The sequence below is a fragment of the Rhagoletis pomonella genome, unplaced genomic scaffold, assembly GCF_013731165.1.
Source record: "Rhagoletis pomonella isolate Grant_MI unplaced genomic scaffold, Rhpom_1.0 Rhpom_scaffold_02256, whole genome shotgun sequence".
NCBI lineage: Eukaryota > Metazoa > Arthropoda > Insecta > Diptera > Tephritidae > Rhagoletis > Rhagoletis pomonella.
In genome coordinates, this window is record NW_023460810.1 from 4,933 (window position 1) to 21,503 (window position 16,571).

General features: G+C 41.0%; 1 protein-coding gene across 1 annotated transcript; it reads left to right on the forward strand.

Moving 5' to 3' along the window:
- Nucleotides 1-1,631: 1,631 nt before the first annotated feature.
- On the forward strand, nt 1,632-14,380 carry LOC118753241. Its single transcript, XM_036488118.1, has 5 exons — nt 1,632-2,331; nt 2,434-2,754; nt 7,311-8,171; nt 8,240-8,395; nt 14,342-14,380. Exons 1-5 carry the CDS (start codon nt 2,161-2,163, stop codon nt 14,378-14,380), a joined length of 1,548 nt encoding a protein of 515 aa, XP_036344011.1. The 5' UTR covers nt 1,632-2,160.
- Nucleotides 14,381-16,571: the final 2,191 nt, after the last annotated feature.

Sequence of the window (16,571 nt, forward strand, 5' to 3'; positions counted from 1 at the left end):
TCCCGGATTTTACGGAACCGTCGGCCGCATTTCGGGACTATTTCTGTATTTTAAATATTTTTTTTTTTTGGTATTTTGTAAATTTTTGAAACCTTTCGGAATAATCTTGGGATTTTTGGAATTCTTCGCGTTTAATTTCCCTGGAATTTCCGGGATTATATATGGTTTTGAAAAATTTTCGGTATTTTGGTGGGACTTTCGGGATTTTCGGGATAATTTCTGGTTTTTTTCGGTATTTTCAGAACTTTTTTTAGAACTTCCTCTGAACTCTTCGGGATTCTTCGTGTTTTTTTCAGAACTTTTCGGGACTCCGTCGGTTTTAGGTTATTATTTTAATAAATTTTCACTATTTTGGGGATTTTTCGTGATAATTTCGAAATATTCTTCGTGTCTTACATTTCCCGACTTTTCGGGATTATTTCTGGATTTTAAAGGATTTTCGTTATTTTGGGGAGAACAAAGTTGTTTCTCACTTTTCGGGATTTTCCAGAATTTTTCGGAACTCCGCCGCCCTTGTTTTACCTTTTTGGACTAATTGGGATTATTTCTCGTTTTTCAGGGATTTTCAGTATTTCGGGGACTTTTCGGCATCTTTCGGACCTTCTTCGCACTACATTTGTAATGCTCCTTTGGTGTTTACTGCAATAAACTATGTTAATGCATTTCACCCATCACTGTCTCAAAGTAAGGATGCGAGTTGCTGCCAGCTGTTGTCCTTTCAGGCATTGAGGCAGCAGATCTGTTAAGATTTAAACTATTTTCCTACAGGGCCAGCGTTTATTTGCGCTGCTGTCTTTCGATTTGTGCTGGTGCTATACCTCCATTGTGACGAGTGTTTTTCGTGGGTGGAAAACCGGAGTTTGGGTTCGCACCATCTCACACACGCCAGCCACCAGCCAACAGCCCACAGCCGCCAGCCATTCTTCGCTGCTCGCCGTTGCTCGTTTGCGTTTTGCATGGCATTCACAATTTGCTTTTGTTTTTCCTTTTTACGTTGCTTTATTAAATTTTTCACTTCACTTTGCCTTGCCGGAAAACTTGCACTACAAATCGAATTAGTTGCGTTCGTTCTATGTACATCAGTTGCAGTCGTTGCATGAATGGATATCAAAGAAAATTTGCAAGCCTTTGCTCTGTGCTATGTGGCATGCGAAAAAATCACAACGCTGCGCGCATAAATAATGCAATAACACAATAATGGGTAATCATAACTCATTCATTCATTCATTCATAGATGCACCAAGTAGCTGATTTAATGTGGAAAATTGCATTGCAAATGCAAATGCAAAAAAAAAAATATAAAGTGTAAAAGTGAAATTGTATCAGTTACACTCGTGCGGTATGTGGCATCTTTGCCACCGAGGGTTGTATTAGTGTTGTGTTTTTTTTTTGTGACCGCTTGTTTCCAGTTGACGTTTGTGTGATGTGTGGTGTCGAGCGAGTCGAGTCAATTCAAGTCGAGCGGCAACAGCGAGAGTTGTAGCGCTGCACAGATGCAATTTCACTGTCTGGTCGGTCAGACAGCTCTACTTCTTCTCAATTGATTAGTGATAAAGAATTGGTGATAAATATATCTAACAGAAATAAACATTTATGTACAACATAAATTAGCCACGCCTCTAATTAACAATTTTTGTTTGTTTGTTTTCTCCCCTCTCTTGCAGTCGTCGGTGCTTAAACTGTGAAACCAAAAGCGGAAGCGGTGCTCTAAAAAAAGGAAGGCGGCTGCTGTTTGAAAATTTTACCTGGAATTGTAGTAAAAATCGCGTGAAAGCATCCCCTGCCACCCTCACAAACACCGCACAGCGCCGCACTGCGCCGCAACGCGCATCCCCCGCACACATTAGCGGCGCAGCGCATAGCAGCTGACGACCTTCGTGTTCGCATTTAGTTCGCACCGGCCAGCAAGGGTCAACCAACAGCACTATTGATTGCCCTTCGCATGTGTGGCGTCCAGCAGCTGAGCTCGCCGGTTGTGCCCAACTAAGCGGCACGAGCGACACTAACAAAATCAGCAACAACGACGAGTAGCTAGCGAATCGTTGCGTCACATGCAACTCTTTCCACATACTTTTGCACTTCCTCAATAGCAAATAGCAATAACTAACACACTATCCATAGTGGAGCAAGAGCAATCACAACAAAAACAACAACCATAAGATGTTCAATTTCATGAAAAAGGGCGTATCCTCGGTGAGTGGTGGCAGCAGCGGCGGTGGCGACGAAGAGAAAGAGCGTCGCAAACGTGAGAAGAAATTGCGTAAAGAGGCTAAAAATGCAGGTCTGCTTTCGGGCAGCATGAGCACTGAGGAGCTGCTGCGTCTAGACGAGGTATGTCTGTAGGTGTATCTACTTAGTAGATATGTAATTTCCAACTTTGAAAAATAAAATTATTTCCGTTTTATGTCTCTTTGATGTGACGCCCTTTCGCAGGTACGCCGTTCGCTAAAAATTCGCGGTCGTCGCAAAGAGAAAGAGAAATTGCCTAGCGGCATTACAGCTGATTATAGTGCGGAGTTTTTTGCCCAGCTGGATATCGACCGTGCGGCGTTGAGCGCCGAAGTTAGTGGCGAAGGTGATAGCATTTATGAATTGGATCGCGGCAATGAAGAAATTGTCGCATCTGTGACGACCACCATTGAGAGTCGTTATAATGGCGCTGGTGCGGCTGCTGCAGGTGCTGGAGGAGCTGCTGCGGGTGTATTACATTCCTTGTTGTCGGCGACGGGGAGCACAGCGAGTGGGAACGGAAAGGTAAATATAATAGGAGTCGAGTACTGATGAAGTGATTTAGCGGAAGCTTTTGTGTTCTATCTAACTACACTCGTTGTGATTGCGATTTATTTGGAGAGATTAAGCAAATCTGTCTTATGTATCCTAGCTAGAAATATTGACAGTGTGTTTACGGCTTTTCTGGAAGCAGGCCTTTGAGCGATTTAGTACTAAGCCAACTTAGTATTGACAGACACTTTGTCCACAGTAGGGTGAATAATTCGGGTTTTCCAAACCGGTTTCCACCGGGTTTTTTTTATGTCTATAGACGGTGTTTTTGAAATGTTGATTTCTGAAAATCGAATGAACCGGATTTTTTTTATCGAACAAACCGGTTTTTTCATTTCATACAAAGCTTGACTTCTGAATAAAATTTTTGAGTTCTTTCGAAGCTTTCAGGGCTTTCCGGTATAAGGGAAACCCCTAAATTGAGATATCTACACACTCCAGCTCCGAAGAAGTACACTCGGAGGTTTGCTTTTTTTTTGATGTTGCTGGGACCAGAAATTGACCTATGGACCTCCCGAGTACCAGCAGGTACATCTAAGCACTCGGATACTTCGGCAAGAGCACTACTCATATCCGAAAAGTGAGAAAAAATGCAATAAAGTAAGAAATGTTAAAATAAGACCAAACGTGCGTTTTCCACTGATTACACTGGTCTACAAGGGTTTTGCGAATAAGACGGGACCTGGTGTTTCCGAACGGATTTTTCGTGCTGAACACGAATCTGGGGTCCAAAACTTCCCATCACGTCACGTTTTCGAGAAAAAAGGGGTTGAAACCCCTAAAAACAGCGTTTTTGGCCATTTTTGAAAAATTGTAGAGCTGAACCCTGACGTGCTACAAACTTTGTATATGTCAGAAATTAAAGGCTAAATCGTGCCCTTTCGAATGAGCCCTATGCCGAATTAATCGCATGCACCCTTAGATCAGGGGGTGTATTTGTGTCTGGGAGTCCAATTTTTATATCCACCATATTCGACCCGTCATCTTAAATTTTTAAAATCTAACTGCAGATTCGTAATCAGTGACTTTTAATATAGTTAAAACCTTGGCATTATTAATTTTCTATGATCGTTTAAGATTAAATTCTTTCTGTGATCAATTTTTCCTGCACCCCTAAACACAAATACACCCCCTGCTTTAAGGGTGCACGCGATCAATTCGGCATAGGGCTCATTCGAAAGGGCACGGTTTAGCCTTTAATTTCTGATATATGCAAAATTTGTACCACGTCAGGGTTCAGCTCTATAATTTCTCGAAAATGGCCAAAAACGCTGTTTTTAGGGGTTTCAACCCCTTTTTTCTCGAAAACGTGACGTGATGGGACATTTTTGACCCCGGATTCGTGTTCAGCACGAAAAATCCGTTCAGAAACACCAGGTCCCGTCTTATTCGCAGAAAAAAAGTTGAAATTTGTAGACCAGTGTTATTATTTGTTTTACTTTTGATCTAAAAAAATTTTTGAACTTGTTTTACCTTGCTCTTTTCTAAATAAAAGCTATCTTTAATGTTAATAGCTTTATTGTAATTTTTGTATGACTCCACACCAACATAAGCATTTTCGCTGCATGAAATCTATGTGAAATAAAACCGGTTTGTCCGGGTTTTTCTGATTTCAAAAAAAGTAACAATTTTTTTTTTTTGTTAAAATTTCAATATTTCGATTAACTTGAAAGCCGGTTTTGGAAAAAAGGCGAATAATCGAACAACCTAGTCCACAGTACATACTTTTCAGAGCCTAGTTATCAGTTATGCACTTTAGACGCGCCTTAAACGGCATTCATCAATAGTTAATCATCACATTCGTCAACCATCGTCCCGGAAATACTGTACTCGGAGATCCAGGATAGGGCAGTGACAGAGATAGTATTGCACATTCTCAATTTCTTCCTTGCCGCTGCGGATTTGGCGGAAGTCATTTGCTGCCAGGCCCATCCATCAAGCCTTGGCGCGTTATAATACCGGTCACTTGCCTTAGGGGCCTTCTAATCGAATGAGTGCGTCGGATCTAATCTTGTCGAAGCTGTGCCAGATTTGTCGAGTCGTCCCACGCATGGGTTTTTCCGAACATCCTTTATTTGCCTTCTCGACGCAGTTTGTTTTAAGCCAGGTCTTGATGGTGGATAGCGGTATGTCCGCATTGTGAGAAGAGTTGACTTCAGGCAAGTTGGTTCCTGACATCCACACAACGTGAATACTAGACTTTGAAGTTACCTCGTTGAGCACTTTCTTACATTCTATCGCAATTTTTGACGATGTTCCACTGCAATCCAGTTGCCTGGATATCGGAGTATATGGCTACTAAAGACGGATTGAGAGAAGTTCCGAAGAGCCAAAGTACAGCCCCTTTTATGGCCGCGAACTCTGCTTACAATACGCTGCAGTAGTCTGGCAGTCTAAAACAGTGATCCGGTGAGAGAGGTCCTTCGAGTTTATGCCACTTTTAGATTCAGTTTAGAGCCATTCGTTTAGACGGTTGTAGGTTTATTCTGGAAGCCCCAGACCGAATCGAATCCCTATCCTTCCTCGAATGGATACGAGTGGAGAACTTGCTCTCGAGCTAGAGAGGCGGTGTAGTGCAGTCTAAAAGTGTCGGTGTAGTTGGTAAGAACAATAGTGTGGTCGAATTTGGTGTCTTTCCTTTTTGACATTGCACTTAATATTACTGCATTGCTGCTTGCCTGAAGCTTCTCAAAAAGGGCACAACGTTTAGTAGTGTTACCAGGGCTTTAGTAGCCTTAGATGGCAGCGCTCCTGTGTTTAGCCTGCAAGCGGCTCTTTGAACCGTAGTAAGTTTAGAATTAGCGAACGATTTATCCAGTGATGTCCACCAGTCTGTGACGTCGTAGAATGTACGACTGCTGTATAAATCCAGTGCACAATGTGGTGTTTAAGACCCCATTTCTTACCTAGAGCCGTTTAACAGGCAGTTCACTCAGTACTTGTGGGTATTTAGCAGTTACAGTTAGGGCAAGATTGTAGGGTGTTTTACCATTAGTACACTTTCGAGGACTTTCAGGAGCAAAGAGGAAAGGCTGATCGGTCTAAAATCGTTAGGCTTCTCATGAGGGTAACTGGCCTGCCTTTGGTATGAAGACGACCTTCGCGAATGTCCATGCGCTTGATATTTACCCTAAGTTAGGACATAATATGTCAGATCCTTCTTGCAGCTCTTGTGGGTTATGATAGCCTCACCCGCCGTACATGGCCCTAGAGCGGACCCGGGTTACAGCAATACAGTCAGCGAAGTGAGTATCTACATGCAACTTCTAGCATTTCGTCTCGATATGAAGTTCGCTAGCCGTTACGCTACTGGATGTAACTGGGAGAAAAACTACCCTTTGATAAGACCGGTTGGCTTCCAAATGTTTCTCAATATTATTACAGAAATTTCTATGAGGTCCTCTAAGCACTTTTCATAGCTCGGTTGAAATTTCTTAAGGCTTCCTTGTAGGTGTGCACGATCCGTCCCCTTATCGCCATATTAAAGAGCTTCCTGCTTTCATGCCTTATGGAGGCGATCATCGCAAACAAACCAACATCTATCCTATAGTAAATATTTATTCTCAAGGAAGCTCTCTCTTATTTATTATTGCTGTTAAGTACGTTGGAGAGTGTCAAGCTACGGATTGTGGTTGTAGGCGATAATCTTTCCCCAAGGTGTATAAATCTAATAATACTACTTATAATTGGAGTTTCACATAGTAATCTGAGGTTTCCTACAACGGCCCACAAAAACTGAAGTTGTTCTCTTCAAAAGTAACATTATACAAAAGTGGTCCCTAAGCTGACAGTCCCTTATCAGACACCCAGAGATAGTTCCTTGATACTCCCGCCTAATATCAAGCAATCGTTCAGAAATAATACGAGCGTGACATATAAATCTCTTGGATCGCCTCTTATCTTTTGACACACACCAGTAGACTAAAACCTGAAAGTCTTCTCATCTTTGTAGAAACTCCTCCGTTTATCCCTTGGATAGACCACAGGAAGGCTGAGGTCCATAAGGGCTCCGTTGGTCCGCGTACTTTGCGAGAGTATTAGCCCTTTCGTTGTTAAAGCCCATCGCTGATCATTGTTTTTACCGCTTTACAAAAGCTTTTATTATGAATTATAACCTAGTAGGACTTAATAAAGGATAACTTCGGTAATTTCAGGAGTTGAAAGCCCTTCTAAATTCCTACTACTTTCTTTTGGAAAGGTCTTTTAGAATACCTAAATTATCATCTGGGTTATGCTTGTTAATTAGACAATGGAATCTTTTATGAATAGTTTTAAGATACTCAGATGGCTCCACATTTTGTGCGGTCAGGTTTGGTAGCCTCAGGACATTTCAACAAGCCTTTTTCTCTATGCGTAAGACTAAATTAATAGCATCTCCATATATTCACTTGCGCCTAGTTCAGTTTGGCGTATACCACAGCATCCTTTGCAAAGCTTCCAAAACATTTCATCTATGTATAATGCATTTATATCTCTCTACCTCAAAACGAAATTCAAACTAACCACATTTGTATGTTCTTCCATTACAGCATCGTTCACTGCCTCCCGTACCGCCTAAACCTCCAAAACGTGGCATACTGAAGGGCTCACGCAGCAACATATCCAACGTACACGAAGAGATAACGATCGCATCGCCCGAGGCACAACTGCTTGTAATGCGCAACACAATGCAAAATGAATTGCCCTTCGAAGGTAGTCGCAGCAATAGCATTAGTGGTGCCGCTACCGGACGCAGTAGCATGGGTGGTGTAGTCGGTGGCGCCGGTAGTGCAGGCGGCGTTAATCCACACACCAGCGGCGGCACCGCCTTCACCTCCGTCGAGAGTCTGCGCAGCGACGAAGGTGGCAACGTGGGCATACAACGCGCCATGACCCTACCCACAACAGCGCGCTATGCACCACAACTGCCCCAGCATCATAGTGGCAATCTGCGTGTTATGACCTCGCCATCACCCAGCGCAGACAGTCTCACAGATACGACAAATTCTTCCTTTGCCACGCCACCATTTTCGCTGAGTCCTATTGGCGAATCGCAAGGCATCGATCGGTGGTCGCGTGTACACGCATTCGAGGATGTGCAATTGCCATTGCCACCGATTAAGTTGGTGCAACTGCCGCCGGCGCGTGAGCTCGTTATTAGGCGCCAGAAGTCGCCACGCAATGATTTTGGGTTTAGTTTACGCAAAGCGATTTGTTTGGATCGCGCCGAATCGCTGACCGCACCCACATTCAAGCCGGTCATATTCGCTGAGCCGGGTGCGGGTGGTGGTGCGACTGGACTGCTGCCTGGCGATCGTTTGCTCAAAGTGAACGGTACGCCGGTGAGTGAGTTGTCGCGTGAGGTGATCATCGAGATGATACGCAACAGCGGCGATTCGGTTACTGTGGAGGTGAGTGGGTTTGGAAAATTACAAAAAAAAAAACATATTTCTTAAACTTGTTTTATTTTTCGGGGCAGGTACAACCTGTTTCGGAGCTGGTGGAGCTGAGTAAGCGCTGCATGCCGCCTCAAGGTATAGGCGTTGCTGCTGCAGACGATGAGGTGGATCGCGCGGCGAGAAATGCGAATTGCAATACGTTGAAGAGAAGCGCCAGCAAGCGTTTTAAGCAGCAGGTGAGTTTAGTTGAAAGTGTTTTGCTATCTTTAAGGGTTAATGTTGATGGAGCGATTTCTGAAGAACGACGCTTAGTTATCTATTCTTACAAAAATAATTTATAAATACGGGTAGACTGGTTTTTAATCAGGTGAAGTTGTTGCTTAATCCTACAATCGCTGTCGTCAAGTTTAATTAACGCTAGGTGCGTGAAACGTGCTGCTTCGTTGTGGTCGGACCAAAGGCAAAGGTCGTGGGGGGAACCTTCACATGCAGCATATACTGTGGGGTCTAGCATGGGTAAAAAGGAGTTTAACCTGCTGCAGTAATCAGACCGTAATTGTGCCAGAGCAGCGTGGATCCTAAGGCAGCTGAAGGTGTTCTTCTGCAACTGATGGTGATTGAATTCCGATGATGACATTCACAGGGTCGGAGGTAGTGAAGGTGGCCGAATGTTAATTGGTTTGTGGTGCCAGAATTATTATCATATGCACATTTTCTTGCAGATATGTATGTATGTAAATGAATGAAGGTGTAGCATACCTCTAGGCACCAGGTGTTGTAAGTCGCTTAAACAGTGGTAAAATGGTCGCCGAAAATTTCGTGGGGGCGAGTGAGGGGGAGGAAAGGCCTCTCGCGTTGATGAAGTCAAATCATCGGAGAGCGCTTTACTTTGGATCCCAATATCGAGCAATAATTAGCGTATGAGATTGTGGAAACTGCTTCAAGGGGCTGGGTAGGGGAACTTCGATATATAGATATTAAAGGGAATCGTGGAAACCACCACACCCTGTTTAAATTTTCTAGGTTTCGAGGTTTGATTTCGAAATGTTGCTGACTACTGAAGTCCACCTTTTTATTGCCTGCGGGAGAGAGATGCAGACGGTGTCAAACGCTTTTGACTGATCCAACGCCATTAGGACGAGACACCTGGTAGTTTGTGATGTTAAGCGTCAGCTAACTTCCGCGAAGCCGTGACAATCAGCTTTGTTGAAGTTGATATACATATGTATAGCGCGATGATCCTTGGTAGCAAAGTCAGCTGGTTTATGAGGAAATAATACTATGGCTAGAAGATCGATGCTAACGACAGCGTCCAATACGCCAGTTGCGAGCTTCTGCAATTACCCATAACACAAAATATCGTCTAGCGCGTCCAGGTCACTCACTACCATGTCGATTTCAGCGCTGAGGAGAGCACGTACATACATTTATCCTGCCGGTAAGCAGATGACAGGGCTGTGAAACCACTGAATATTTCGGACTCGACTTTACCTGACCGGACATCCTAGTAGATATGGCATCCCTGCGGTCTATGTCGTTCGGTACTGTAAGATATAGAGTGCAGTGTACGTTAGGCAACTACCATTATCTCGCTTGTGATCTTATTAGAGCATATTGTATTCTGTGCAACTAAACAAAGTTGAGTAGCTGTGCAAATTCGTCTCTTTGGTTAGCTCCGTTGAGACGGGAAGGCTGCTTGGGTGCTAAGAGGGCACTGCGCGGGGTTCATTGTAGAAGCTGTGATTACCGTTTGACTTGAGTAACATGGGATCACAAAGCGTGTGTGACCTAAAGGCTGTACACGACTTGAGGTAGTTCCATCCCTACTTGTATTACGCTTAAACGAAGTGGAGTTCGGTTGGAGTGTACTCTCACAAACACAGCATAAGGTGTGTTGCTCCTGGGACGAACAACGGTTGAAGTTTGCGACGGCTTAAACAGGGCTCGAATTGTAACATCCGTTCACGGATCGAAATCTAGGTACTGAAAGTGCTAACATTAATAGAAGATATGTGCGGAAAGTTGACATTTTAAATAAATGCCACTTTCACTACTTGTCTTACTTATTTCCAGAAAAGTCCTTCAATGTTTTGAATGGTATTGTATTCTTAGAAGGTGCTTTTTTAAAAGAGTTCCTTGTGTGGCCAACCCGCCTATTAATTTTTTGAAAGGCTATCTAAGCGAATATTCTTCGTAAACGCAATGAGAAATAGCGAGAAACTAATTTATAGAGCTCAGATTATATCCACTATGCTAAGCTATTGCACACTCTTAACGAATGAAAATGTACCTTTTTTCTTCTAATCACTACTTGTTGACTCTCAAATCGCAATTTCTTAACCAACGTATAAATACTTCCAAGCCTGAGTAAACCAGAATGTGTATGCATAAAGACACATGTGTATGCTTGCATAAATTCTCGCAACAAATATGCCATGACATTTTTAAAGGTGTCATAAAATATGTTGTATAATTTGGCTAATGCGTTGCAAGTATGCGATATACGAGTATTAACATGAAATACACCGCAGGAGTTCGCACGCATGCATTAACCGTATATTGTGGCACATAAATTAGTCGAATGACTGCTGACAGTTGCAACAACAACAACAACAACAGAAACATAAACTATCAAGCGGAGCTGGTACACACCTCATAACAGCTGACAATTTAACGTCTAAAAACGAAATATTTCTAACTACATATGGAATAGTAAAAGAAGAAAAAAGAAGAATAGTTAAGAGACGATGAAAAATTACGTTAAATAACTTTGGCTTTAAAGCCATTTAAGAATTAAGCGTGAACAAATATTTGCACAGTGGAAGAAAACGGGTTGCAATGTCTGATGTCTGATAAAGGGTGGTGAAAAAAAATTTAATAAAACATTTAAATGAACGTCGGAGACTCCGAAATGATCTGATTTGAATTTAAAACACAGATTGCTTTGCCTAGGATTTAATGCATATTACATATCGACGGCTGAGTAGAAGATCGACCTATCTCAGCAGCCGGTGCGAAAGCTCCCTATCTCAAAAAAACTTTTCAAGAACGCCCTATTTCCGAATTCAGTCCGAAAATGGCCTATCTCAACATATTTTCAATATATTTTCAGTTGAGACAGTCCTTTTTTGAACCAAATTCTGAGATAGGGCGTTCTTCAAACAAATTATGAAGTAGGGCATTGTTGAAAAGTTTTCTGAGACAGAGCCGGCTGCTTAGATAGGCTCGATATATACAAACAATCATGTTTACATATTTGTGCATGCACTAGTTATCGATTAATTTATAGAACTATTTATCGATATATTTGCCCATGGGTAAATAGTTTGTCGCTATATTTATCGACTCTGTTATCGGAAACGTAGCTACTATATTATAAAATTTTCATATCGTACTTCTTTTCGATACAGTAAACTTTATTATTATCCAAATATTTATCGATGGGTTTATCGGAATGTTCATCCATTAACTTTTCCATAATACATCGTTACACTTAACTTAATAAAACTCTCGATACTTTTATCTATATTTTTATCGACGTTGCTATCGATATCGTAACTAATATATTCATCATATTTGATAACTTTCGATAAATTAAACGATATTTTTATCGAAATATTTATCGGAATGATTGGCGTTGTAAGCCAATGTAATAATATAGTATTAAACTTATATTAATATAGGTCCCTAGATCCCTATGACATTTTTAATGATGCGTTATTTTAATCAGGTACGACCTTACCGCCTCAGCCTTCGTAACTTATATAAATGGAATGTCTAGAATCTATTCAAATAGCCTATAAAACGATTCCGAGATATCGTCATCGTCGACAAGGCCCGCAGGGACCTCTTAGAGATCTTTATGTAATTTAGTAGTACATTGATATATACAATGATGTTATAAATTTATCGATACCCCTAATGATATTTTGATCAAAATAACTATCAATAAATATGTATAAAAAATAGTTATCAGTAAATTTATAGACATAATTATCGATAAACTTATCGAAATATTTATCGATGTAATTGGCTATGTAAGCATCATTATTAACTCATACTCGGTACTTCTATCGCTATCTTGATCGGTATTGTTATCGATACCATCACTAATGTATTAATCAATTTTGATATGGCACTTAGTTTCGTTAAATTAAATGATATTTTTGACGATAAATCAGAAATATCATTACTTGTATATTCAAATATAATTAAAGTTACGATTGAATCACCCTGTTCGCTTATGCATTTGCATAGATCACATTAAGTACTTACATAAAAAAGGTGTTAGAGGCAAAAGTTTCAAGCAAAAATAAGCAAAAAATCCATCCAATAACCAATAAATGTTTACTTATTAGACTTAGGTGTGGTCGAGCGGGCGGAGTAGGTGGTGGGATGTACATACATACTACATATGTATGTATATATGCACACATTTGCGACACAGCAGTGTATAGACGTTTGTCACAGTGCGCGTTTAATTTTTTGCTTCAAAGAGGTGCAAAGAAGTAGAAAATGATTGATCAGAAATTCAATTTGACTTTTAGAAGTACAAAAAAACACCACAACGATAATTGCATTAATTGCGCATGCGCGAATATCAATTGTAGGTATTGTGCAAAAATGTTAACCAATCCCCAAAAAAGATGGAAAACAAAATTCTCACCCGATTTGCTGCCTTCATTACTGCCTTCATTGCAATTACTCATTTTTCTTTCGACAGCATTGATGAGTTTATCACATTTCGACATTGTTCTGCTCATCAGCATATAAATAAATAAGTCATTGTGTGTAAAAAAGAAAACTAAAAAAAATTTGCCTGCAATGCCAAGCCTTTGAAATTCCATAGCAAAATTGTTAATATTTTCTTTTTTCATTTCACTTTTTGGGAAGCATTAAGAGATGGAATTTGTACCTGCTACCTACATATTTTTATGAAACATCTGAGAAATATACCAAGTAGGATTAAAGTTTTCATCGCTTGCTTTTTGACTGGACAAGAATGGTAATTTTTTTTTAACTCATTCTCATTATAACGTTATAATAATTTGTCGATTACGATATAATCGCAAATAGGGATTGGTCAAATGCCACTATCCAATCAGGCAAGTCTGCGTTTTTGTTTTTAGATATTCTCGGCAACCTCTAAGGTTCATAAAATGGTCTGGTTGCAGAGCCACGCCAACCTAGGTTAGGTGGGGTTAGAAAGGCACGTAAAAATGATGACTCATACTCCTACTTGGATGCAGACTTGCCGCTTGTGAATACCCTCTATAAGTGCCAGGAGGAGGTACATCCTTCTAATGGAATTTATTCCATATTATCAGTTTGGTGTTTGTTAAACCATTTATTATCTCGGATGAAGCTGTGGAGCTCCGATATTTACACCCTCGCTATCTTCCCAAACTAATGAGAAAGCGTGACGCCTTGTTTGTGGAACCGGGAATTAAAATGGACGTGGTGAATCGATTCCTCTTCCTCCACCCGACAACGTCTGCAGTGGTGCTATAGCACGATGGCCTGTGATGACGCCGGTAACAGCCCTTACTGCAGACCCCCTTAGTGTCAATAACTCTACAGTACGACTCTTGTTGAGTCTCAATCAAAGGTAATTTGTTACATCTTTCTTCATTCTTTCTTAGCAGAAAAGAAATCGGTGGTGGCAGAGAGTTATCCGCTTCGCTAATATGCATTTATGAGCCTTGTCTAGCCATCTCATCGGCTATTTCGTTTTCGTCAGAGAGGTTTCGACGTGGGTCAGCGAAGCCAACGATGCACGACGTTTCGGAACTACTCTCGACTTAACAACCTTAGAATCTAATGTTTTCAATGCCGCCTGGCTGTAAACGAATATAGTGACGTTACCTGACGAGACACTTATTATCCCGTATACGATGAACCGCCATATCTATGGCCAAGACATCCGCCTGAAAGACGCTGCAGTAGGTAGGCGATATGATTACCTTATCTGAAGGTACAGACCCGAACCGATTATCCTTTTTAATCTTTGACCCATCGGAGTAGATGAAAACACCATCATTTACCGACAGTAGGCCGCTTTTCTGATCCTCCCTAGTTTGAAATGAATGAAAATCTTAAGACTTAATAAAATCCTAGGATGGCATGAGGTAATGGACGTGCTTCCCCAATTTTGTTCACTTAGCCTCTGCGTATTTTTACAGTTTGCGCCTGATAGGAATACTTGCGGTGGCTTCAAGTAAAATTTCATGTTTTTTGCTGTTTTCTTTACGTGAGTCTGGAGTCAAGGATAATAATACCTAAGTATTTCGCCTCGGAGGCAAGCTTCAGGCAAATTCCTCGAGAACAATACAAGTTCAGTTTAAAAAGGGCTAAGTTCTAGCCCATTTTGTTTTGTCTAGTCGGAAACACTGCCCAATGCCGTTCATATCAGCTCACTAATTGTTGGCAAGGGATGATATAAGTCCCATCCCTGCGGACTTCCTTTTCTTGTTCTTATAATCGCGGGCCCTGTGCTTACAGTTGAGTTGATTACTGTGCTTTTCAGCACCGAGTCGAACCACGCAAGGACCTTACCAATTGCTTCCGTTTTGACGTTGGCATAAAGCGCCCTCAACATCTAAGAAGCTGGATAAGGTATATTCCCTCTATTCCAGTGACCTTTCAATGGTACCGAACACTTCGTGGAGAGCACTATCGAATGATTTGCCCTTACGATAGGCATGAATAGGTCAACAAGTCTATTTAGTGTCTTCAGTATGAACGATGATAGACTTATTGGTCTAAAATCCTTTATGGAGGAGTGGTTTAACTTCCTTGCTTTTGGAATAAATATCACCCACACCTCCGTGCAAGCTTTGGGTAGGTACCCGTCTGCCAAGCATCTTTTAAACTTGCTCATGGGGTACCATACTTTCACAGGAGTGTTGTAACAAGATTGGCACTACCCTATTTGGTCCTGAGGACTTGTGGGTATCAAACGAGTGGATAGTCCATGTTACCTTCTCCTTATCTACTATCTCCCGATCGACGAGCTGGAATAAATGCAGGAAAGTTAACTGAAAGATCCGTGCAACCTGAGAAGTGTGTTTCCATCAATATTTCCCAAGACTACTGGCTGGAGTAGGTTCATGAGCCTTCTGGCCTCCTGATGCTTCCTATTGTTTCTAATTTGTTGACTTCTGTCGGGAATCTTTCTTCGCTGCTCTTATTTGACTTTTGTATTCGTTAAAACTTTTCCCATAATTTTTCAAATCCTCCTGTTGAAGAGTTTTGTAGCCAACAATTTACGCTGTTCTAGCTCAGCATTCCACCAGACTGCTTTCGGCTTAGTAGGTACGTGGCCTAGCTACAGGACAGGATAGCCCGTATTTCACATTTAGTATCCTAGCCAGCCGGTTAACGGATCGGTCAATGTTGGAAGTCCAACGTCTAATTTCAACTTTGGTCGATTCTAGAATGTTCTATTCTAGCAAAACTTTCCCAATTCGTATTCCCCTACTTTCTCTACGGTGAAGGTACAATAAGCATCTACGTCTTGAGTGCCTGGAAAATCATTGTGCTTTTTCTGACCTACCATAATTCGATTCCTTTCCATACATACATACATACATATGTTTGTTAATTTTTAAATATTATATTTGTTTTTTTTTTGTATGTTATTTTATTAGATATTCCTTAATTTAGTTTTGGTTAATTTGGTTTAATTCAATGTAATACATACATACACATATATTCAAAAATTTTTTTCTTCTTTTTTCACCAACTGTTCGTCGCGCTTCACTCGCGATATGGCAACGACGACGGCGACAGCAAAGAGTCACTACGGGCTGTAATACTCCAACGCAAACATATTTCGCTCTGTACTCAACTGCAAAATTGTTGCTACATTGTTAAATTACATCGTTGTTTTTGTTGTTGTTGTTGTCGTTGTCGTGTTGTGCCGTTTCCTACGCATTGCGTGCCGGTTATGCGCAATAATCGCAACAATACTACGAGTACTAATTGAAACAACGTCTCTATACATACTAGGAATGTTAATTTCGGAATCCCGGCATCCCGTGATCCCGGACTTTTTAAGGTCCCAAAAATTCCGGGATTCTTGGCAAATAATCCCGAGTTTTTCGGGATTTGTAATTTGCACTGATGGCAATAATAGAAACTCCTTTTCTTGACCAGCTTTGGCTATATTTCTTTTTTTATTTAATAATTAATATTTTTTTATAAATGTCTAGCTCATTATACATATAACATTGCGCGATAGTAAATTTTAAACACACATCACACACACAATCAATATATTCGCGAAACCATAGGCTAAATATAGTGAAGTTGTGTTTTTAGTTTTTCACTCTGACGTCAGTAATTCAAAAATGAGTTTAAAAAATTCAGAGAAATTGGCGTAGAGAAGAAGTATGGGTCTCAAATTAAAGA

Bases quoted from the DNA above. Each gene is read 5' to 3' on its own strand.
- LOC118753241 (XM_036488118.1), top strand. From the start codon at position 2,161: ATGTTCAATTTCATGAAAAAGGGCGTATCCTCGGTGAGTGGTGGCAGC. The intron at 2,332-2,433 runs GTATGTCTGTAG...GCCCTTTCGCAG, and splicing joins AGCTGCTGCGTCTAGACGAG to GTACGCCGTTCGCTAAAAAT. The intron at 2,755-7,310 runs GTAAATATAATA...CTTCCATTACAG, and splicing joins CAGCGAGTGGGAACGGAAAG to CATCGTTCACTGCCTCCCGT.